The 23124-nt window shown below is 38.0% G+C and overlaps 4 protein-coding genes across 4 annotated transcripts; all 4 read right to left on the bottom strand.

Moving 5' to 3' along the window:
* Positions 1 to 4251: 4251 nt before the first annotated feature.
* Positions 4252 to 7417, bottom strand: LOC147177388 (uncharacterized). Its single transcript, XM_086072125.1, has 2 exons — positions 6999 to 7417; positions 4252 to 6387 (listed from the first exon to the last, which is right to left on the bottom strand). Exons 1-2 carry the CDS (start codon positions 7123 to 7125, stop codon positions 4715 to 4717), a joined length of 1800 nt encoding a protein of 599 aa, XP_085928251.1. The 5' UTR covers positions 7126 to 7417; the 3' UTR covers positions 4252 to 4714.
* A 1343-nt stretch (positions 7418 to 8760) lies between these two features.
* On the bottom strand, positions 8761 to 12248 carry LOC147177389 (uncharacterized). The gene is made up of 2 exons (XM_086072142.1): positions 11850 to 12248; positions 8761 to 10179 (listed from the first exon to the last, which is right to left on the bottom strand). Exons 1-2 carry the CDS (start codon positions 11950 to 11952, stop codon positions 9116 to 9118), a joined length of 1167 nt encoding a protein of 388 aa, XP_085928268.1. The 5' UTR covers positions 11953 to 12248; the 3' UTR covers positions 8761 to 9115.
* Positions 12249 to 13815: 1567 nt separating this feature from the next.
* Positions 13816 to 16550, bottom strand: LOC147177390 (uncharacterized). The gene is made up of 2 exons (XM_086072135.1): positions 16107 to 16550; positions 13816 to 15486 (listed from the first exon to the last, which is right to left on the bottom strand). The coding sequence occupies exons 1-2, from the start codon at positions 16132 to 16134 to the stop codon at positions 14078 to 14080; spliced, it is 1437 nt and encodes a 478-aa protein (XP_085928261.1). The 5' UTR covers positions 16135 to 16550; the 3' UTR covers positions 13816 to 14077.
* A 2729-nt stretch (positions 16551 to 19279) lies between these two features.
* On the bottom strand, positions 19280 to 22812 carry LOC147177391 (uncharacterized). Its single transcript, XM_086072145.1, has 2 exons — positions 22417 to 22812; positions 19280 to 21184 (listed from the first exon to the last, which is right to left on the bottom strand). The coding sequence occupies exons 1-2, from the start codon at positions 22538 to 22540 to the stop codon at positions 20256 to 20258; spliced, it is 1053 nt and encodes a 350-aa protein (XP_085928271.1). The 5' UTR covers positions 22541 to 22812; the 3' UTR covers positions 19280 to 20255.
* Between the last annotated feature and the right edge of the window lie 312 nt (positions 22813 to 23124).

Raw genomic sequence — 23124 nt, forward strand, 5'->3', positions numbered from 1 at the left:
TAAAGGTGAGAGTGCTTTTCATTATGCCCAACAGTGTGTAGTTGATGAGACAGAAATCTGGTGATATGAATAACGTGTGTGCCACTTGGTATAAAAGTTAGATTTTGGTAAAGCTGTATGTAGTTTTGGTTGCAGTGCTTCATTTTGCAGGATACGTGAGGGATTTTGCAGCTTGGGTGTGTGGTTTTGTGAATTGTGTTAAGCAGTTTGATAATACGAGCCTAGTTTGCAAAATGGTGTTTTAGCAATTAGGGGAAAAAAACTGTAAATGTAAAATGTTGTATTTTATACAATGGTACCTTGACTTACAATTCACTCTGTGACCAAAATCGTAAAAAAAATCAAATCAATTTTACTTGTTAAAATAAATGCTATCACTTTGTTCCAAACACAACAAAAAATGAACATGCTTTCCATTAAGACAAAACAACTGTATTATAAAATAATAATATGAGAACATAGTCAAACATAAAAGCGAATGTAGAAGAAATGAAAACAGGTTTTGTGAATTGCAATCAAGTCGAAAGCCTCACATATACACAGTATCTGTTGATGAGTGCCTTTAAGGGGCGTAACCTAGTGAGTCACATCAGGAGCTGGAGACAGTCGGGTTGGCCGTTTACCACATTCAGTGTGATGTCTGCCTCATACTCCTCGTGAATGTTTCTTATTTTGTGGTTGTCCCATCAATAAAGAACTGTAGCTCTCCTTGCCCACATGTTAGGGCATTACCGTTAGTTAGTTTATTGCTACATTTTTTTCTCCACCTCACTCAAGCGGAGGCATATCTGAATTCAAGAACTTGCTCCACATCTTCTTGATGGAACCGACTTCAGATGATGAACAGATAAAGACGTGGTTCTGATTGTGCTGTCTGTGCCTTCAGAATGGTCATGAAAAAGGGAGTCCCTTTCCCGTTTACATAGAAGTAACTGCAAAATGGCTCTCGGTGGTGGAGTGGTACCATCACTTACCTGCGGTGCAGGCACTGCAGGCTGTGGGTTCGCTACCCCACCCGGGAGGCCATGTTTGCGTATTTTCCTGAGTGAGTAAAAGAAAAAAGTGACTGCAAAAGTTTGCCTGCAATCATCTTGTTTCTCAATGATGACACTCACAATTGCAGATGACGATCTGTGGAACATCTCCTAAATACTACTTCCTCTGCCTCTTGATCGATGTCCACTTGTTACCTTCAACCTCTCCTTCCCCTTCAAGACACATTGAATCATTCAAAAAAAGTTTTTATTTTTTATTTTTATTATTTTTAAATTAATAAAGTGTGAATGCAGTAGAATTTCGGACTGGGTTGTGTCAACGGGATCTTAGATAGTGAGAAGATGCCTGAGGAATGGAGGAGAAGTGTGCTGGTGCCCATTTTTTTAAGGACACGGGAGACGTGCAGAGTTGTGGCAACTACAGAGGAATAAAGCGGATGAGCCACACAATGAAGCTACGGGAAAGAGTAGTTGAAGCCCCCCCACTACTCAAAAAAGTACCACAGATGCAGTATTTGCTTTGAGGATGTTGATAGAGAAGTACAGAGAAGGTCAGAAGGAGCTGCATTGTGTCTTTGTAGATCTGGAGAAAGCTTATGACAGGGTAAAAACCCAGAGAGGAACTGTGGTTTTGTATGAAGAAGTCTGGAGTGGCAGAGAAGTATGTTCAAGTGGTGCAGGACATGTATGAGGATTGTAAGACAGTGGTGAGGTGTGCTGTAGGGGTGACGGAGGAGTTCAAAGTGGCGGTGGGACTACATCAGGGATCAGTTCTGAGCCCCTTCTTGTTCGCTATGGTAATGGACAGGATGACAGACGAGGTTAGTCAGGAATCTCCATGGACTAGGATGTTTGCTGATGAAATTGTGATCTGTCGTGAGAGCAGGGAACCGGTGGAGGAGAAGCTAGAGGTGTGGAGGTTTGCCCTGGAAAGGAGGGAAAGGAAGGTTAGCCGTAGCAAGACAGAGTATCTGTGTGTGAATGGGAGGGACCTAAGTGGAAGAGTGAGGTTATGGGGAGAAGAGACCAAGAAGGTGGAGGAGTTTTAAGTATTTAGGGTTAACAGTCCAGAGCAATGGAGAGTGAGGAAAATTAGTGAAGAAGCGTGTACAGGCAGGCTGGAACGGGTGGAGACAAGTGTCAGGTGTGATAGAAGAGTTTCAGCTGAAATGAAAGTAAAGGTTTATAAAACTGTGGTGAGACCAGCCATGTTGTTTGGTCTGGAGACAGTGCCACTGAGGAAAAGACAGGAGGCAGAGCTGGAGGTGGCAGAGATGAAGATGCTGAGGTTCTCTTTGGGAGTGACCAGGATGGATAGAATCAGGAATGAGTACATCAGAGGGACAGACTGAGATGGTTTGGACATGTCCAGAGGAGAGATAGTGAGTATATTGGCAGAAGGATGCTGAGTTTCCAAATGGCAGGCAGGAAGTCTAGAGGAAGACCAAGGAGGAGGTTTATGGATGTAGTTAGAGGACATGAAGGTAGTTGGTGTGAGAGCAGAGGATGCAGAGGACAGGGTTAGATGGAGGCAACTGATTTGCTGTGGCGACCCCTGAAGGCGAAACCCGACAGGAAAAGAAGAAGAAGAGGAAAAAGAAGAAGAATGCTTTTAAGTGCAGGTTGAAAATTATTATCACTCTCACCGCCATGCAATTTTTTTCCCAGTTTACTGTTTTGCGAGCATATATTTGTTCACTCCAATGTAAACATATCTGCTGTGCATATGTTGCACTGACTTGTTGGTGAAAAAAAAAAGTAAATTTAAATTATTTAAAAGTTTCAACAGCATGTGTGTATCTTCAAATATTTCTGTGCATGTGAACAATCTGAAGAATGTTCTACAATTTGAACTATTTTAGTATTACGGCAAAGCATACTAGATGAGATTACTATTCATTATGCCCAGCAGTTGTAGTTGATGAGACAGAAATCTGGTAATATGAATGACGTTTGTGCTACTTGGTGCAAAAGTTTGATTTTGGTGAAGCTATATTTAGTTTTGGTTGCAGTGCTTCATTTCGCAGGATAAGTGAGGGATTTTGCAGTTCGGGTGTGTAGTTCTGTAAATTGTGTTAAGTATTTTTGATTAAATGCGCCTTGTTTTCAGAATTGTGTGTTTTAGCAATTGGAAAAAAAATGGAATTATGTAATACGCATCAAGTTACCTTGTGTATGAATTGTGCTGTATAAATAAAGCTGCCTTGCCTTGCTTTAAGTAGTCTTGAAAATGCCTCCACTATCCAATCATTTCTGTCCTTTTGTTTTAGTTAAATAACAGTATGATGCGAGGTGGGAAAATGAAACTTGCATTTTTTACTCCTCTAGATGGTGCTCTTGGTTTAAAGATAAAGGCTACATAGTGCAATGGAAATCAATTTATTTTCCACTGCATCTTTATTTGTCATTTGTCCGTCACTACTTAACAGGTATTTTATTGTTTAACGATAAAATATGAACACAACATTATTACATTTTACAAAAGAAGGGAGACGTTCTGCTGTTGGTTGGGCCGGAGCTAACTGATTCAAATAATCAGCATGAGCCTGATAATGATTTTGTTCACTGGAATCAGGTGTGTTGAAGAAGGGAAACATCTACACCTGCAGGACTCCGGCCATAGAGGACCAATTAGCCCACCCCTGGTGTTGCCTATTAGCAGTTTGGCATTCACAAAGCACTTGTCCTTTTTTTTTTCTCTGTTATTCACCCAAAAACTCGCCAATTTGCTTTTTTTTGGTTTAATCATCTGGCTAAAGCAATATAAGTATTATATCGGTGCTATCTTTGTGTCAAGGAAGCACATTGAATTGAGTTGGGGTTTACATCTACAAGCAATTACTCATAAACAATCCATTTTATTCTATTCTTGATTTGGATAAATGATTTGGTCATAAAGATCCATAACAGATACAAAAATCCAATTATTCTGTCTGAGTCGGGAGGATTACAGTACATATTATTTGCTGTTAGTGATACAAAGTAATTTTCTAAATATGCTGAATCACCATTCTGGCACGCAACCCTTAGGCCAGGGATACGGAACCCTGGTCCTCGAGAGCCACTGTCCTGCTTGTTTTGCATGTCTCTCTCCTCAAACACAGCTGATACAACTGATCAGCTAATCAGCAAGCTCCGTAGAAGCCTGATAATGATCTTGATTCATCAGTCAGGAGTGTTGATGGAGGGAGACATGGAAAACAAGCAGGACAGCGGCTCTCAAGGACCAGGGTTCCCTACCACTGCCCTAGCGGTATTTTGACTTTGGCTTTTTGATGGTTCTGTCCAGGCCATTTCAAAATAAAATACTGCCCACAGGGTTAAAATACATCTTTTTTTATGTTTCAATCAGAGGAGTACATTTGACAGATTGCTTAATAAAGCAATCTTAAAAGATTGCTTAATAAAGCAATCTTAAAAGATTGCTTAATAAAGCAATCTTAAAAGATTGTCCCTCAGATGTACGCAGATGCACCGAAGGTTTGCCACTAGCGGTTAACTGTGAAGATGGCTCATAAAATTGAGTTATCAACACATGATCAGAAGAAGAATCAGGATACAGCAAGTGAAGTGTGTCATGTAAAGGATAACTACTGCGCCTGAACATCTAGCAGATCAAATTATTAGACACTAGACAAACTGCTTTAAATGAAGAGATAGAGAGAGGAGTTCCTGTTTTGACTTAAGCTACTGCTTGGAGGCTCTGCCCTTTAGTTCTGCTAACTTTGGCTGTCTTCATCATCTTCAGTCTTCACAATGACATCAGTCAATGACAATTCAATGATGTCTTCCTCCTCATCTTTAACATGACATGGCGCTGGCCCTTCTTTCTCTTTATGGTGGGTTGGCTCTGGCTCCTGTTGATCCACCCTGGAGCTCCACTCATGCTGCTCAGGATGAACATTTTCCAATCCTAAACTTAAGTTGCAGGCTGAATTGGTAAAAGGTTTCTCTCCAGTGTGTGTTACTCTGTGCCTTTTTAAAGTGTCCTTTTCCGTGAAGCTTTTGCCACAAACTGAGCATACAAAAGGTTTCTCCCCAGTGTGTGCTCTTGAGTGCCTTATTAAACGTCCATTTAAAGAGAATGTTTTGCCACAAACTGAGCATGCAAACGGTTTCTCACCCGTGTGTGTTCTTGTGTGCCTTTTTAAAAGACCATTTACAGAGAAGGTTTCACCACAAACTGAGCAGGCAAAAGGTTTCTCCCCAGTGTGTGTTCTTGTGTGTTCTGATAACCTTACCCTTTGAGTGAAGCTTTTACCACATACTGAACAGGTAAAAGGTTTTTCTCCAGTGTGTGTTTTTGTGTGTCTTATTAAATCTCCCTTTACAGAGAAGCTTTTACTGCAAACTGAGCACTCAAAGGGTTTTTCCCCAGTGTGTGTTCTTGTGTGCCTTATTAAACCGCCCTTTGCAGAGAATCTTTGACCACAAACCGGGCAAGCAAAAGGTTTTTCTCCAGTGTGTGTTTGTCTGTGTATATTCAGTTGTACCTTCCACATGAATCTTTGACCGCAAATTGTGCAAGCAAAATATTTCTCTCCAGTGTGCGTTCTCGTGTGTGATCTTAAGCTTCCCTTAACAGAGAACCTTTGACCACAAATTGAGCAGGCAAAAGGTTTCTCTCCAGTGTGTGTTCTTGTGTGTTTGATTAAAGCTTCCCTTCCAGAAAAGCTTTTGCTACAGACTGAGCATGCAAAAGGTTTCTCTCCAGTGTGTGTTCTCATGTGAGCTGGTAAACTACTCTTGTACGTTAATCTTAGACCACACACAGTGCAGGAAAAAGGTTTTTCCCCCGTATGTGTTCTTGTGTGTGTTGTCAAATTGGCTCTTTGAGTGAATGTTTTACCACAAACTGAGCAGGAAAAAGGTTTCTCTCCAGTGTGGATCATTACATGTCTTTTCAAGAGAGACTTGGAGACAAAGGCTTTGTCACACTGAGAACATTTCCAGTGTTTTTTGTCAGCGTGACATGTCGTATCACCTTTAGAGTCTTCATCATTATCATCATCATCCTTGGTGTCATCATCAGTGTCAGGTGACTGTGACGATATGTCATCACTATCCGATAGTGGAGCTAAGAGGCTGCCTGATTGTGATCCTCCACAAATGGCTCCATCACCTTCTGGTGTCATGTGCTGACTTGAGCTGCTGCTTGGAGCCCCAGCCCTTCTGTTCTGCTCACGTTGAACTTTGTTTTCATCATGTTGCGTCTTTAAAGGGATAAACATCAGCAAATTTGTGACATTAGCCTCCTCTTCCTCTTTAAAGTAGGGGTGCTCTGGCTCCTCTTCCACCTTAATGACAGAGAGACCTTCTTCCTCCTCTTCCTCTTTAATGTGAAAGGGCTCTGCCACCTGCTGCTCAGGACCAACATATTCTCCACGGATGTCTGCAAGACGCAAGAAGACAAACACACTCGGTTTATTGTGACTTTAATGTGTTGAATTTTTGTTTACCCAAATTGTTTCTTTCAATGGCGCTTGAGCAATTCAGTAACTGGAAGTAAAAAAACTGAGATTTTCAGGATGGCAAATAATTCACGTGTTATTAATTGTATTGTACGCCAACGAACCTAAATAGTGTATAATTCCTGGTAATAATAATGTTATATTAAATATGATTAAAGCTACTAATGTACAGTATGTCAGTGATTCTTATCAAGACAAGCAGAGAACCCCTACATCTGGCAATGTAATTTCCACAATCAATATGGCAGCACTAGTGACTTTGTAGAATTCCCACATGCTGGATTTAACAAATGTTAATAAAATCATTCAGCATAAAATCCGTTTCATTGCATAATGGTGTACAGTATATTAATTGGAATGGAAAGCTTGCTCTCGTTATAAATATATAAGTCCCAGTCCGCTCCTTTGTTATAACTACTCTACATTTTATAACAAATCTACGTCGGACATTAGTGACACATGAATACTGTTTTAAAAGAGGGGAATGAAAAAAGTAGTTGTAAACAAGTGAGAATTTAAGAAATGAACAAACCTGCTCTGTGTAACACCGGTCGAGGTAGCTCAAAAACAGCGTCCAGGAGTTGACGATGTCGCTCGCTCTCTTCTTTTGTTCCACAAAATTCCTCCTCGTACTCTTCTTTCAAACTTTTTGTACACATTTTCAGACGACCATCATGTCACTTTACATTCACACTTGATCTCTGCTTCACGATGTGTCGTCAACAAACGTGTCTCTTTGTTTGCGGCTAGCCAGCTAGCATACGCTAAACTTAGCTACACTGAGCTTCAAAGTGCACCGAGAGGAGTTCCGGACAGGAATGTTGAAGTACTGATGTTTAACTCCAGTGAAGTCGTGATAGGATGTACTGTGTCGCAGCTTCTCTACATTCAGGACCAAGAAGAAGAGGGAGAAGAAGAAGAATACTAACGTACTTCGTCGAGCAATGGAGTAGAGCTTCAGCGAGTGGAGGACGTTGTACGGCAACTCCACTTGGACAAACATTACCAAAACCTCAAAATATCGAATTGACTTAAAATAAAATGTCCGAGAAATAATGGAGACGTTTTGAAGATGCCATTTTTTTTAAAGACCACATATTGTATGTCTGTAGTCAATTTATGTTCTCTCCAATTCGGGTTTGGAGTTATGACCTCATTTAACAAAACAAAAACATACCATATCTATAGCTATCTATCTATCTATCTATCTATCTATCTATCTATCTATCTATCTATCTATCTATCTATCTATCTATCTATCTATCTATCTATCTATCTATCTATCTATCTATCTATCTATCTATCTATCTATCTATCTATCTATCTATCTAATAATTATTATTATTATAATAATAATTGACTTGAGTGACTCACGCTCTTGGTGCGTGGTTTGCACCCAGCTGATACACAAAAAGAACATTAGCAAAGACAATAATAATAATAATAATAATAATAATAATAATAATAATAATAATAATAATAAAACTACTACTACTACTAATAATAATAATAATTCATTAGCAGTTAAGCACACAATGTCCTGTCTTTTGTAAACACCACAATCGTTTTAACATAAATGTCATATTGGATTTGCTTATGTCGTACCATAGTATGAAGCACACATTAATCATAAAAGCATTGGATGAAGAAACTCCACAAAATCTAATAATTGTGTTTTAGTTTCGGTCATTGTTTCTTGTGAGCACTTATTATGCAAAATTTGTGGAGAAAACTGTTTTAAGTGACAATCAAGGTTTTGGCCAACAAGGGGGCAGGGGATTGTGTGCACATTAATAACCGTACAGTAATTTGTTTATATGTACCGGTAATCGGTCAGTGGCATGAAAAAGGTTGGAAACTTCTGATTTGGAGCGTCCAACTAAGTTTAACACTTTAAAATCCTAAATGTAAGTCAAAGAACTGTGTTTTTTCGACTTAAGAAAAATAACGGAACCTTACAATTACTAGAAAACAACTACAATTTAACTTTACCGCATTTAGGCACTTACAATAGGCTGAACACCATCACGGTTTGAAAACTTGTATTGTATTGAGGATCGCATACCCATATACACAATCTCAGCTCACAATTTTTTTTACAAGTTTTGTTTCAAGCCATTTACTGCTGCACCTCTCAGTAACACACTTATGATTCTTACTGATATGAATGTGTGTGATGTCATGCATGCTGTGATCATAACGTCTGATTAACTATTGAAAGGGGATCAAATCTCTCCTCTTTCTTCTATAACAGCTTCAAACATCAACAAAATGGATAAAGATTTGTAGGTTTGTTATGATTTTATTAATGTTTTATGTTATGTGTAAAGCGCTTTGTGACAGCTATGGCTGTTTGAAAGCACTATATAAATTAAGATCATCATAGAATAATTTATCTCACAGGTTGCAACTGAAGGGTTTCCCACAAATTCTTGTGTCTTGTCAAATTCTTGCTCTACCCTCAAGTTCCACTTCTGCTGATGAACCAAAGTTGCAAACTGAACAGACACATTAAGCGCTTTTCCCCCATACAATTCTTACACAGAGCAGAGCACTCACAAAGTGTTTTACACAGTTAAAATGCATTCATAGATACAGTATATACATCCTGAATCACATTTTACAGTTAATAATAAATTGGAAAATAAATTAAAATGTTTTCTCTTCAGTGTGCATTCTAGTGTGTATGTTTAAAGATACCTTACGAGAAAATATTTTATCACAAACTAGGCAGGCAAAAGGTTTCTCACCAGTGTGTGTTCTCATGTGTGTGTTCAAATGTCCTTTCTCAGTGAATGTTTTGCCACAAACTGAACAAGAAAAAGGTTTCTCTCCAGTGTGTGTTCTCATGTGTGTATTTAAGTTTCCCTTGACAGAGAATCTTTGACCACAAACTAAACAAGCAAAAGGTTTCTCCCCAGTGTGTGTTCTTGTGTGTGTGTTCAAATGTCCCTTCCTTGCAAATGTTTGATCACAAACTGAGCAGGTAAAAGGTTTCTCCCCAGTGTGTGTCCTTGTGTGTGTTCTTAAGTTTCCCCTTGCAGAGAATCTTTGACCACAAACCGGGCAGGCAAACGGTTTCTCTCCTGTGTGGGTTTTAACGTGTTTTCTTAAGTTTCCATTTTCAGAGAATCTTTGACCGCAAACTGAGCAGGCAAAGGGTTTTTCTCCAGTGTGGGTTTTGGAGTGTTTTCTTAAGTTTCCCTTTTCAGAAAATCTTTGACCACACACTGAACAGGCAAAAGGTTTCTCCCCAGTGTGTGTACGTTTGTGAGAGTTCAAATGTCCCTTCCAAGCAAATCTTTGACCACAAACTGAGCAGGCAAAAGGCTTCTCTCCACTTTGTTCTCTTAAAGAGCGTTCTTCATCATCACCATCATCAATGTCAGATGAGTGTGACGCCATTTCGTCACAATCTGATAGTGGAGCTTGCAGGTTGTCATCTTGTGATCGTCCATGGTGGTCTCCAACACCTTCTGCCTCAGCCCCTCTGATCTCCTCACGTTGACCTTCGTCTTCATCATCTTCACTCTTCAAAAGGACTACAGTCAATTGCAACTTGGTGATCTCATCCTCCTCTTCCTCTTTAATGTGAAAGGGCTCTGCCTCCTCCTCTTCTTTAATGTGTAAGAGCTCTTCATCCTCCTCTTCCTCTTTAATGTGAGAGAACGCTAGCTCCTGATGCTCAGGATGAATACATTTTTCACTGACATCTACAAAACACACACAAAACAAACACAGGGTTTGAAAAGCCTCATGCTGTGACTGTTGCACGTTACGCGGTATGTTTTTGGTAATGTCTATCAAAAAAATGTACAATTATGAGGTTTGAGAATCATATCATTACTTCCGAAGGCACTTGGGTGGCATAGTATTTCTAAGTATAAAATCAGCAATTTTAAAGATGATAAATTATTGATGTGTTATTCCTTGCAACATAAGAGAGGACACAGTTGTGTCCATATAGTAAAGAACAACTGTAGCTTGGTTCAACTGGACCACATCTGTCATTGAAGAATAAAACAACACCCTCCAGCTATCTGCTGATTTTCTCACAGGTAAGGCAAGTTCAGCAAAATACTTGCAGCTATGTAACACATAACACTGTATATACCGTATGGCTACCATACCTTAGGTAGGTAGCCATGTTGCTGTGCAAGTCTATGCTGTGTGTATCTCTGTGATGGAAAAAAATGAAGGAAATATGCAGACACTCTTGGGGGTGAAAAATCAAAACAATTTATGTTTAAAAATATATATACTGTATATATATTTATTATACATTTATTTATTTTATTTATTAAAATGTATTTTTTTTTAAATCTCAAATTAAATCGCTCAGAGAAAAACAACTTAATTGTTAAAAGGAATATATTGCCCAAGCCTAATACTATTGGGTTCATTTGTAAAAATGAGAAGGATATAAGGGCTGGTTTATGGCTGAGAAATGTTATGAATGATAAATGACAAATGCCATACTTATTTATTACTGACCCAGTTATGATATTTATTAATTTGTTTTTGTGTTATTTTGTTTAATCTATTTTTGTTCCATGAATGATATTAACCCTTTTGGTTGTATATTTATGTATGGAATTTGTTTTTGTTTGTTTCTTTACCATTTAGAATTTTGAATTTGCCAATGAACCGAATACAATTTTTTTATTCATTCATTAATGCCATGTACTCTTTGTACACAGCGGTCGTTTTAAAGTGCTTTATAAAGTTGAGTTGAGTTAAACGTGAGTAAAACAACTTCGCCCTGTGCGGTTCACGGAATATCTGGGGAGGGATAAATATTATAGCTATTTTACTATTACTGTAATATAGTACTTCGTTTAATTGTGTTCCAAGTAATGGTATATAACGTCAACAATGACTCTGTGACCATTGGCCAAATGACAATGTGAATGGATTATATTACATTTCTGCTGAGTATGAAAAAATATTGGTATGAGGTGATCTGATTTTCTTGTTCTCTCTCTTACTGGTCTTGTGTTTTACAGTCTTTTTATTGATTCATGTTAACAAGGATGAAGCTGGCTTTAGGTGTGTAGGTCACATGATTAATTACAGGCCAATAGCTTTAGCCAGTGTACTATCCAAAAGTCCATAGATGATTAATTTGGGTTTGAAGCCAAACTTAAAAATATCACCTTTTGTTTTCTTTAGTTTGCCTTCAGGCCAGGTTTTTGTTTTATGGGGGAATCCGTGATCCTTCATGCTTGAGCCCCCTGAGGGATTAGTTAACCTCAAGGACAATTCAGTGTACACTACTAACCACTGCAAATACTACTACTAGTGGGAGACACGTGAGTTTAGTTGTTGTTACTGCTTTAGTTCAATAAATCAGCTCACAAGGCAGAGTCAGATGTGGACAAACCTGTTTTGTGCAACAAAGCGTCCAGATTTTGTCGTTCTCGGTCATTCTCCTTAGTTCCAGAAATGTCCTCCTCGTACTCTTCTTTCACACTTTCATCACACATGTTCTCGCAATAATCACAACACTTAACACTCCCACTTGATTTCTGCTTAGCGACGTGTTTATAACAAGCGAGTCGTGGCTAGCAAGCTAAGCTAATTGGACAAGCTAAGCTAACCGGAGGAAGTTCAAAGTGTTCCCAGACAAGTTATCCGTAAAACAAGGACTTAATATTATACTTTTATTGGGTCTCGTAAATAGTAACGGGTCGTACTGTGTCAAGGGTTCAGTACACTAAGGATATAGACGTATTATAGAGTGAAGCCGTTTTTGGTTAGCCAAACCGTTCATGGCAGTAGAGCTGTGGCTGAAATTGTACGGCAAGCCCACTTGGACAATCTCCAAGTACAGAGCAAACAAAGTACACAATACTGTATTAATATTAATAATATTAAAAACGATTAGCTTGCTTTGATGATATGTTCATGCAGATTGTGTGTCAAACACATGCAACAATTGTGAGTTATAATGGAATATATTATATGTAGCCTATATCTATATATTATATTATATCTCAAGCAGCTATTTGAAGTAGCAACTTCGATTAACATTTTTGCTTCATGTTATGTTTAGCCTCTTGGCTTACACATACATTTTTAATTGCACTCTATTTTCTACATTTGTACTGACTTATACCTGATTTAAATATTGTTGTTGTACTTTGTTTTTATACATCTTTTTAAACACAACCAGTAATTCACACCTTTTTAGGTTAATTCCAAAATTGTTACACAAATTTACACCTATAATTCAAATATACCTTTGATTAATATTTGTTCTTATTTAGATTTTTTTTTTTATAAACACTTGTACCACTTAAATCATAGCCACTCTCTGATTTCAAACAATTTCTTAATATTGTGGAAAAGTAAGTTGTTAGGTCCTTTGTGCATTATTTGAGCTATTTTAAACTCAACGAGATCATCAAATTTAATTGAGTTTAATTTGATACATAGTGAATTTGTTGGTTCTGTATATTTTGATTGGTTAATTATTCTTATTGCTCTTTTTCCACATATTTCCACACAATAGGTTAGATATGGTAATTATAATAATGAGCAATATAATGTATATAATGACTTATTTTTCAAAACATCCTTTGTTTTGTAGAGGATCCCTATAATTGTTGTTGTTGTTGTTGTTGTTGTTGGTGGTGGTGGTGTGGGGGGGAGACACACACACACAGTTGTAGTGCGGTAAATTACACAAGCAAGGTAATATACACAGATAAAACATTTCAGGTTAAAAATAGTTGCATTATTGCTTACTTTACTTTAAAATGGCTTGAAATTCATTCCAAACATTTGATGTGTATGATGAAAAAACTGTTTTCCCAAGTTCTGTTCTTGTCAATTGTATGTATGGTTAATAGCACCCCCCCTGATGACCTTGTCCTGTAAACACTATTGTGGTATGAAAATAAATTTGAAATATAAAGGGGTAGTTTGCCCCATAAGTGCTTTTATTTATCAATAAAAGTCAGTGAATAGTAGAGAGAGGACCATTGCACATCTTCATACAGAGTGCAGTGGTGAGTTGCAAGGCTAAGTGGCAAATCACATCTAGTTTTATTTTATTTTATTTTTTAAAGAAGCATGCATATAAATTAGGTCACCATAACCCAACACTGATCAGAAAATGCTCTTGGCTTTACTATTTAGTCTTCTACAGCTGATATAGAGCACTATGACTGAATATTTTTATTTAACAGTACATATACAAATTTATAGCTTTCTTGAAATTAAAGTTTATTTACAATTTACTCTCCCCTCTCTAAAATATTGGAATGAAAAGTCCAATGCATTTGTTTTTGTTGTACACTGAAGACATTTTTGTTTCAGATCAAAAGAGGAATATGACACAAACGTTTAGATATCCAGCTTTTATTTCATGGTACTTACATCTAGATGTGTTAAACAACTATGGACAGAACACCTTTTGCTGAAAAGCTTCTCTTTGTGTCATTTCCATTCTGTCTTCACATCAAAAATGTTGTTACATTGAAACCATTGTCACATTCTCATCGTCTTCACTTTTCACAATGACATCAGTCAATGGAAATCAGATGATATCCTCCTCTATAATGTGGGAGTTCAGCTCCTGCTGCTTAGAACGAGGTTCTTCCAATTCTAAACTAATGTTGGACACTGAACCTGTGCAAGGTTTCTTCCTTGTGTGTGTTTTCTTAAGGTTCCTATTTCAGAAAATCTTTGGTTGCAAACTGAGCAGGAAAAAGGGTAGTCTCCATTATGGGTTCTCGTGTGAGCATTTAACTGTCCCTTCCGAGTGAACGTTTTCCCACAAATTGAGCAGACAAAAGGTTTCTGCCCGGTGTGTGTTCTTGCGTGTTTTGTCAGGCTTCCCTTTTCAGAGAACTTTTGATCACAAATTGAGCAGGCAAAAGGTTTGTCCCCAGTGTGTGTTCTTGCATGTGTATTCAAATGCCCCTTCCGTGTGAAACTCTTCCCACAAATTGAGCAGACAAAAGGTTTCTCCCCGGTGTGTGTTCTTGTGTGCATTCTTAAATCTCCCTTTAGAGAGAATCTTTTACCACAAACTGAACAAGAAAAGTGTTTCTCCCCGGCGTGTAATTGTGTGTGTATTTTTAAATATGAACGACTTCCAAAACTTAAGTTGCAGATTGTACAGACAAAAGGTTTTTCTCCAGTGTGTGTTCTCATGTGATAAGTTAAACTACTCTTTCGAGTTACCTGAAGACCACACACTGAGCATGAAAAAGGTTTCTCTCCAGTGTGTGTTCTTCTGTGCGCATTCAAATGTCCCTTCCGGGTGAATCTTTTGCCGCAAATTGAGCAGACAAAAGGTTTCTCCCCAGTATGTGTTCTTGTGTGTATTCTTAAATCTCCCTTTAGTGAGAATCTTTTACCACAAACTGAACAAGAAAACGGTTTCTCCCCAGTGTGTAATCGTATGTGTATTTTTAAATATGAACGATTCCCAAACCTTAAGTTGCAGACTGGGCAGGCAAAAAGTTTCTCTTTCGTGTGTGTTCTCATATGATCTGTTAAACTACTCTTTTGAGTTACCTGAAGACCACACGCTGAGCAGAAAAAAGGTTTTTCTCCAGTGTGTGTTCTTATGTGTCTTTTCAATGATGACTTGTTGAAAAAAGTTTTGTTACACTCAGAGCATTTCACGTTCTTGGAGTCACTGTGACCTGTCAAATCACTTTTAGAGTGTTCTTCACCATCATCATCATCATCATCATCATCATGTGTGACGTCACTGTCTGATAGTGGCGCAAAGAGGCTCTTTGGTTTTGATTCTCCACAGGTGTCTCCATCACCGACTGTTGTCTTATGTTGACTAGAGCTGCTGATTGAAGGCTCAGCCACAATGTCCGCCTCAATTTGACCTTTGTCATCTTCACTTTCCATAAGAACAACAGTCAATAGAGGCTGTGTGACATCATTCTCCTCTTTGTTGCTTATGTAGTGGGGACCTTCCTCCTCCTCTTCCTCCTTAATGTGAGGAGGCTGTGGCTGCTGCTCAGGCCAAATATATTCTTCACTGATGTCTGCAAGACACAAGAAGACATACACATGGTTTGGAAAAGTCAAGTCTCATGTTGTGATATAAATGTTGTGTATTACTGTTAATAAATGTTTTAGGCAATTTCTACCAGCAAAACGTATGACTCTCTAAAATCTAGATTCCATGATAGATTAAGCAATTATTTAAATAGACTGAATGTTTTCACTGCATCTCAGTATGGCTTAATGAAGGATAGGGCTTAGGATAATGAGCTTGTACTTAGTTAGCAGTTGTACTAAAAAAAAATATGCAAGTGATGGCTGGGAGTGATTGTGGAGATGGAGGTTTATTTTTTACTTGTTCAAAGCTTTTGATATACAATTAATAATGACATCCTGATTGGGAAGTTGCAACATTATGGTATCAGAGGAATAGCATATATTACAAAATGTTCCTATGAATGTAAAATATGTGGCATTGCGGCAAATCCTGTATTTATTTGGTTTTTATTTTGCAAACCTTGTATTTATTTAGTTTTTATTTTATTTTCGGTACACGGAAGGAGCATCTCTCAGACAGATTGTAGACAGTATTGTCTGCTGTTATTTATTTATTTTTAGTTCAAGAAAGTAGTTCACAAGTCAGAATCAGACGTGGACAAACCTGCTCTGTGCAACACAATTCGAGGCATCTTGAAAGCAGCGTCCAAGTGTTGACGTTTTCGTTCGCTCTCCTCTTTAGTCCCAATAAAGTCCTCTTCATGCACTTCTTTCAGCCTTTTATGGTACCTTTTCACACGACAATCACAACACTTAACACTCCCACTTGATCTCTGCGTAACGATGTATCGATTGTAAACAAGTCACTTTGTTAGTTGTTACTTGCTAGCATGCTAACCTAAGTGGACAAACAAAGCTAATCGGAGAAGTTTCAAAGTGCTTCGAGATAAGTTTATCGCCAAACGAGGACTTAATTATGTTTTAGTCCCATAAAGTAGAAATGGGAGGTAACGTTTCGAGGCTTCAGTAAGATAAGGACTGAATATGATAAAGAAGCGCCGTTGGTTAGCCAAACCGTACGTGCAGTGGAAATAGAGCTGGAGCCTGGGAGTGAAGTTGTACGGCAAGCACATTTGGACAAACTCCAACATGCGACTCGACAATTTAAAACGTAGTCGTGGATTTAGACACGACACAACGTGTGACTGAAGAACTAAAAACAAAATCTTATGAATAACTTTTATTTAAGCACGAGGCTAAAGAGAGTGTTAAATGAGCTGCATGTAGATGAGACGCCCTTCCACAGTATCGTCCGGGGATTATCAGTGTGGTACGGGTTTCCTCTAGTGGTACGCGAAAGGGTGGATCAAATGATGACCCTGCATGTACTGTAGCCTACACGATTCAAATAATGTTACAGACGAGTGGCTTCATTTTTTTTATTCAGTCCAATAATACCGGTGGTAGTAGTAGTAGTAGTAGTAGTAGTAGTAGTAGTAGTAGTAGTAGTAGTAGTAGTAGTAGTAGTAGTAGTAGTAGTAATAATAATAATAATAATAATAGTACTAGCAACAACAAATCAGATTTGTATGGCAAAGTACGGTTCATTACATATCCATTTAATATTTTAAAACTGTTAATAAGCATTTATGTATTTTTATTTATTTATTGTTTTTGTGCAGTTTTTCTTGAATTTATTGAAACATTATTTAATAATTTTCTTCCTGTATTAAATGCAATGTTAAGATTACAAATGTACATGTTACAGTGTTTTAATATTATATATATAATATTTGGGCCTACTATGTTTTTTTCGTTTTTTTATGTCGGTTATTAAGCTAAGTGGTACTTGGTGTAAAAGGTTCAATTCAATTCAATTTAAATTTATTTCACTCTTTAAAAGAAAAAGAAATGAAAGGGGACAGAAAGAAGTAAAACTTGTGAGATCTGCCCCTGATCAGCATGGTTTCATGATCAGGCTTGTTATCAGGCTTCTGCAAAGCTTGCTGATTAGCTGACCATTAGATTAAGCTGTGCTGCAGGAGGGAAACATGGAAAACAGGCTGGATAGGGGCTCTCGAGGACCGAACTTGAGCACCCCTGCAATACATTATATATATATTTTTCCGGCATAAAATAAAGTAGTGTCGTCTGCAAACAAAATACATTTGAACAATTTTGAAATAGTTGTAATATCATTCACATAAAGAAGAAAAAGCACTGGCCCCAGAATTGATCCCTGGGGCACCAAAGTGGTCGTTGAATTTGTTTGCATTTTCCTCTTTATCATAAATTACCAAATGGTCCTTAATGAAATAATTTGGAGAGATCGGTTTTGCCTTGCCTTTATTCAAGACTTTATTTATTATACTCCAGGTATTTTTTGTACTACTTTTACTTTTCCCTAGTAATTTGGTGAAGTAATTTTTTTATTGTCTTCTTAGGATGGATACAAGTTGTTGTTGTTTTTTAAAATTATACCTGGACTCTGCATCTTTTGTTCTTTGTTTGAGAAACATTCTATACAGAAGATTTATTTTCTTACAAGCATTTCTCAACCCAATGATTGTGAGAAGCTTTGTTTCCTGCTTTGTGCATGAATTGTAATCTTTTTACAATATTTATCATATGCATTTATGAGTGTGGTCATGAAAGAATTATAATCATTATTTAAGTTGTTTATATATACACGTGATCTCAGTTCTGTCTCTTCAAATCTTCTCTTAAGATTTTATTTTCTGGATGTGTCTTTTATGATGATTGGAGTTTTTTTGCACAGTATTTATACTTAATCTTTCATAGATTGTAAATACAGGGTGATGATCACTCATGCCTAGTGTAAATATCTCCATTGTTATTTCACCATGTATGTTTGTATATATATTATCAAGGATGTAAGCACTGTGTTTAGTGATCCTGGTAGGTTGAGATATCATGGGGTTTGAGGCCCACTGGCATAGTCAATTAGTGAAGCTCGTGCTGTGTGACTTACACAGGTCTTCAGTTTTTGAACAACCACCATGTTGTCTGCTTTGGCTCTGTGGTTGTGATTCCTTCTGGCAAGAATACTTGTAACTTATCTCGGTTTGTTTAATATTATTTAAGTCGTTTTAAGATAGATGCCACGGGCTTCCGACTTCCGGGTTTTACTCCCCTGCGCCCCCGCTCATCGGCTGGAGGGCGTCTCGGCAATCTGAAATGCTTTGGACACTACACACTCGCAGCCTCGCACCCGTCGACGGAACGCGCAAGTGAGGTGCACAAAGGAAAAGCTAAAGTTTTTTTTTTTCACTCGTTCACACAAACACGCACACAAACAAACGTGGTCTGCCAGGCGAGGGAGCGAACCCACGCCAACATGCATTCTTTGCAAGTGACGGTACCACTTCGCCACCTGGAGCCCGGCGGAAGCACAAGTACTGAGACACGGCCCGCACGTCGCAAACCAGAAACGAAAACAAAGTTGATGGGTACAAACCCCGAAGTCGCGCCTCTTCCGTGGCATATAGTCCACAATACAGCAGAGCTGTAAAGAAGCAGCTATTGGATGGCCTGGCTATAATCTATCAGAGTTTCCATCCAAGCAGATTGTGATGCTACCAGCACATTCTGTACCAACAGGTAATGTGACCTCAAGAAAGTTGGATGGTCTGGCAAATTTGTATACTTGGAAGTAACTTAAGGTTGCTTCTATAGTCACTTTATAGAACCAATTTATTTCAGTGAAACATTTAAGATTGTTGGTCAAGAGATGTAACCTCTGAGCACACGAGCGATAAGTATCATGTAATGCTGCGAAAAACACAAATAGAATATAGAAAGATATTGAACACTGTCACTGTTTGAAGACTTGTATTTTATTTAAGATGACATAAACACTTTTCTATTATACCACAAAAAGTCAATGTTCTATTAGGGTCTATTTGGAGCTTCATTGATCGCTGCGATTCTCTTTAGCAGGCTTGTGTTTCTTGGTCTGATCCTTACTTGACAGTCTTTTGCCAAAAACTGAGTATGAAAAACATTTCCGCCCTTCTACTGCTTATGCTCACTAGTGTCACAGGTATCCCAGATGACTTGGGGCGAGAGGTGGCGCGTACTCGGGACAATCACAGGACAGAGGAAAACAACCATTCACACTCATATTCACACCAATAGACAACCTAAGAAGCATGTTCTGGAATGTGGGAGGAATCTGGAGGACCCAGAGAAAATCCTCGCAAGCACAGGGAGAACATACAAACTCCACCCAGGATGGCCGGAGCCTAGATTCAAACAGTCACCCTCAGAACTGTGTTCAAATGTGCTCACCACTCAGTGAGCCGTGTAGGATTTTTTTCCCTTTGTCCTCTTAAATCTGGCTTCATTAGTGTCGGTTGGGCTGATCTTTTTTAAATTTGTTTTTAAGTCAGATGGCCGACAAGCAATCAATCACAAAGTGGATTAGTTTTAGATGTTAAGTTCTCGGCTGTTACTCACACTGGTGACATGCTGGCCAGTAGCTGCGTTGAGGATGCTCTTTTTAGTTTTGGGACTTTAAACAGAGATAATCATAATAAAAGACAAAAAATAAATTTTATTATATATTCAATATACAGTTTAATTATATTGACATTTTGTAAAACTTTATTTATTGTAGAAAACTTCCGGGAGCTATTTATTTACTGATGTTTTCATTTCATTTTATAAGACATTCTATTAAGCCTGCTAGCTCCTTGCACTTGTTAGATAATTTATTTTTTACTCTATTTCCTAAATTTGAGATTTTTTTCAAGTCTAAAAAGCAGTTTCATAAACGTGTGCTTAAAGGCATTCAACCATTCAAACCATGTGTTCTTACGTGTGCAGCTAAATTTGGCTTTTGAGAGAATCTTTTACCACAAACTGAGCAGGGGAAAGGTTTATCTCCAGTGTGTGTTTTTGTGTGCCTGATTAAACCATCTTTTGTAGAGAATGTTGTACCACAAATTAAGCATGCAAATGGTTTCTCCCCAGTGTGAGTTCTTGCGTGTGTCACCAAATTTGGCTTTTGAGAGAATCTTTTACCACAAATTGTACAGGCAAAAGGTTTCTCCCCAGTGTGAGTTCTTGTGTGTGTTCTTAGGTTTCCCTTTATAGAGAATTGTTTACCACACACTGAACAGGCAAAAGGTTTCTCCACAGTGTGTGTTCTTGTATGTGTTCTTAAGTTTCCCTTTCCAGAGAATCGTTTACCACAAAATGAGCACACAAAAGGTTTCTCCCCAGTGTGTTTTCTTGCATGTGTTCCCAAATGTCCCCTCTGAGTGAATGTTTTACCACAAACCGAGCAGGCAAATGGCTTCTCTCCAGTATGGATTCTCATGTGAATTTTCAAAGTATACTTGGCATCAAAGGTTTTCTCACATTGACAACATTTCCAGCGTTTGTTGTCAGTGTGACATGTCCTGTCACCTTTTGACTGCTCCTCGTCATCAGTGTCAGAAGTATGTGACAGTTGGTTGTCACTGTCTGATAGTGGAGCTAAGAGGCTGTCTGCTTGGGATCCACCATTACCTTCACCTTCATCATCTTCTTCACTCTTGATGACGACATCAGTCAATGGGTGATTGGTGATATCAGCTTCTTGTTCTTCTTCTTTGACACGGGGAAGTTCTGACTGTGTCTCCTCTGTGATGTAAGACGAGACTCTCTCGTCTTCCTCTTTGAAGAAAGGGGAGTCTGGCTCCTGCTGATCTGGGCTAAGATATTCTTGACTGACATCTATAGGACACAAAAACACAAACAAACATGGTGGTTAGGTCAAGTCTCATGCTGTGATTCTAAAATACAATGTAATTTTTTTTTTTTTTATCATGCATGTTGATTATGAAGAAATGTGCACTGTTCTTATCCAAGGTTGCTGTATGCTGCAGCAATAACTGAAACCACTGGCCGGGAGTCAAACCTGCGGCGTCTGCACGGAAGGCAGCAGCTTGTACTACCACACACTAACAGTTGATGATGGTAACGTCATAACATGCATAAGAGAAACGCACTGAACTCGACAAATAGACAGACAGCAGATGATTTAACTCAAGAAGGAAATCAGTAGACTTGAGCGAGGTGGAGGAAGTGGCCGTTAATCAGGAAATCACCAACTTCAACTGCTGTGCAAGTTGTGCAACCAAAGAAAAGTTCCTCCTGCATCTTCTTCCCCTCAGTCAACACACTTTCCATAAACTCAATTGTAAACAAGATTAAATGCGTCAAATCAATATATTTGCTTGTTCTTTGTCTGCCAAGATATTTTGTCTTGTAGGCGTAAACAACGCAAGTATAGCTACTACGTGAAAAGCAGCTAATGTGCAAATATGTTACAAGCGGATTAACAAAAACTAATGTAATAATTTGTCAATGAAATAAAATAAAAACAAAATACTTTTAAAAACTTCAACTAATTGAAATCAAACTTACTAAAACTAACTATAATTATAGCGCATAATATATGATAATATTATGTCCTGCGCTTTTGCCTTTTTCAATTAATGTCATATCTGAGTTTTCAGGATTCATTTTAATTCTATTTATTTCGGTATTGCTGTACATCCATTCAGAAGAAGGAAAGTCAAACAGCGAATTTAGATCTGTCGTTTACTTTATTGCACGATACTTAGTGACCGATTTTTTTAAAATTATCTTTGCACTTGACAAACATTTAAAAAATAAAATAATAAAATGAATATTATAACAAGAACAATTTTGAACAAATAAAAACCAGCAAACCTGCTTAAAACCTCATCAAAACTAATTGAATTTAAGAAACAAATGTTAAAACAAAAATGAAAAAAAACTAACCATAATGAAAACTCCAAAACTATATCCTGATGTGAGACTGAGCAAGAATCAACGAGTTGCCTTATGGCTGTTTAAATACAATTAATGACTTGACTCGTCTTGCTTGGATTTTGCCACAGTAACTAACTGGAACTTAAACAAGTTAAAAGAAAACCAACCTGCTCTCTGGAACACAACTCGAGGCTTCTTGAAAACAGCGTCCAGTGGTTGACGTGGTCGCTTGTTTTCTTTTGTCCGAGAAAGTTCCGTCTTATACTCATCTTTCACAATTTTGGCAGACATTTTCCCACGACAATCACAACACTTTATACTCCACAAACCGAGTATTTTTTTCGCAGCTAGCAAGCTTTGCTAAAATTAGCTAGCTGGAGACGTTTCAATGTGCTTCGAGACGTGTTTATCCGGACACGAGGACTTAATTCATGATGTTTTCGTCTAGTAAAGAAGTGATCGGACGTACTGTGTGACTGCTTCAGTAAATTCAGTTAAATTGGGTGGAGTTATTTTGTTAATGCCGTTCAGTCTGATAATCTGTACACAAAGGTAGAGCTGCAGTGGATTATAATATTGTACGGCAATTCCACTTGGACAAACAACTTGCCAGTTGCCACAGACACGAACCCTGATGAAATAACGATTATAAATGAATCATGAAACTGACATTATTTATAAGTATGTGGCATGAAGGCCATTGCTTGTTCCTGCATTGGGTCTGAGATAATCACAGGAAATTTAAGAAAACCCCTGTTTGAATTAATTAATTTCTGTCTGTTGGCCGTAGAGAAATTGTGCTATTGTTTTGCCTCATTTCCTATTATAAAAGTTGTTCAGGAATAACTATGACAAAAAAAAGATTAAACGTCGAA

The sequence above is a fragment of the Leptonotus elevatus genome, chromosome 3 (assembly GCF_054856555.1).
Source record: "Leptonotus elevatus isolate MCC_2025b chromosome 3, RoL_Lele_1.0, whole genome shotgun sequence".
Taxonomy (NCBI): Eukaryota; Metazoa; Chordata; class Actinopteri; order Syngnathiformes; family Syngnathidae; genus Leptonotus; species Leptonotus elevatus.

Bases quoted from the DNA above. Each gene is read 5' to 3' on its own strand.
- LOC147177388 (XM_086072125.1), bottom strand. From the start codon at position 7,125: ATGTGTACAAAAAGTTTGAAAGAAGAGTACGAGGAGGAATTTTGTGGA. The intron at 6,388-6,998 runs GTTTGTTCATTT...TGCGTCTTGCAG, and splicing joins ACCGGTGTTACACAGAGCAG to ACATCCGTGGAGAATATGTT.
- LOC147177390 (XM_086072135.1), bottom strand. From the start codon at position 16,134: ATGCCTCGAATTGTGTTGCACAGAGCAG. The intron at 15,487-16,106 runs GTTTGTCCACGT...TGTGTCTTGCAG, and splicing joins AATTGTGTTGCACAGAGCAG to ACATCAGTGAAGAATATATT.
- LOC147177391 (XM_086072145.1), bottom strand. From the start codon at position 22,540: ATGTCTGCCAAAATTGTGAAAGATGAGTATAAGACGGAACTTTCTCGG. The intron at 21,185-22,416 runs GTTGGTTTTCTT...TGTGTCCTATAG, and splicing joins AGTTGTGTTCCAGAGAGCAG to ATGTCAGTCAAGAATATCTT.
- LOC147177389 (XM_086072142.1), bottom strand. From the start codon at position 11,952: ATGTGTGATGAAAGTGTGAAAGAAGAGTACGAGGAGGACATTTCTGGA. The intron at 10,180-11,849 runs GTTTGTCCACAT...TGTGTTTTGTAG, and splicing joins CGCTTTGTTGCACAAAACAG to ATGTCAGTGAAAAATGTATT.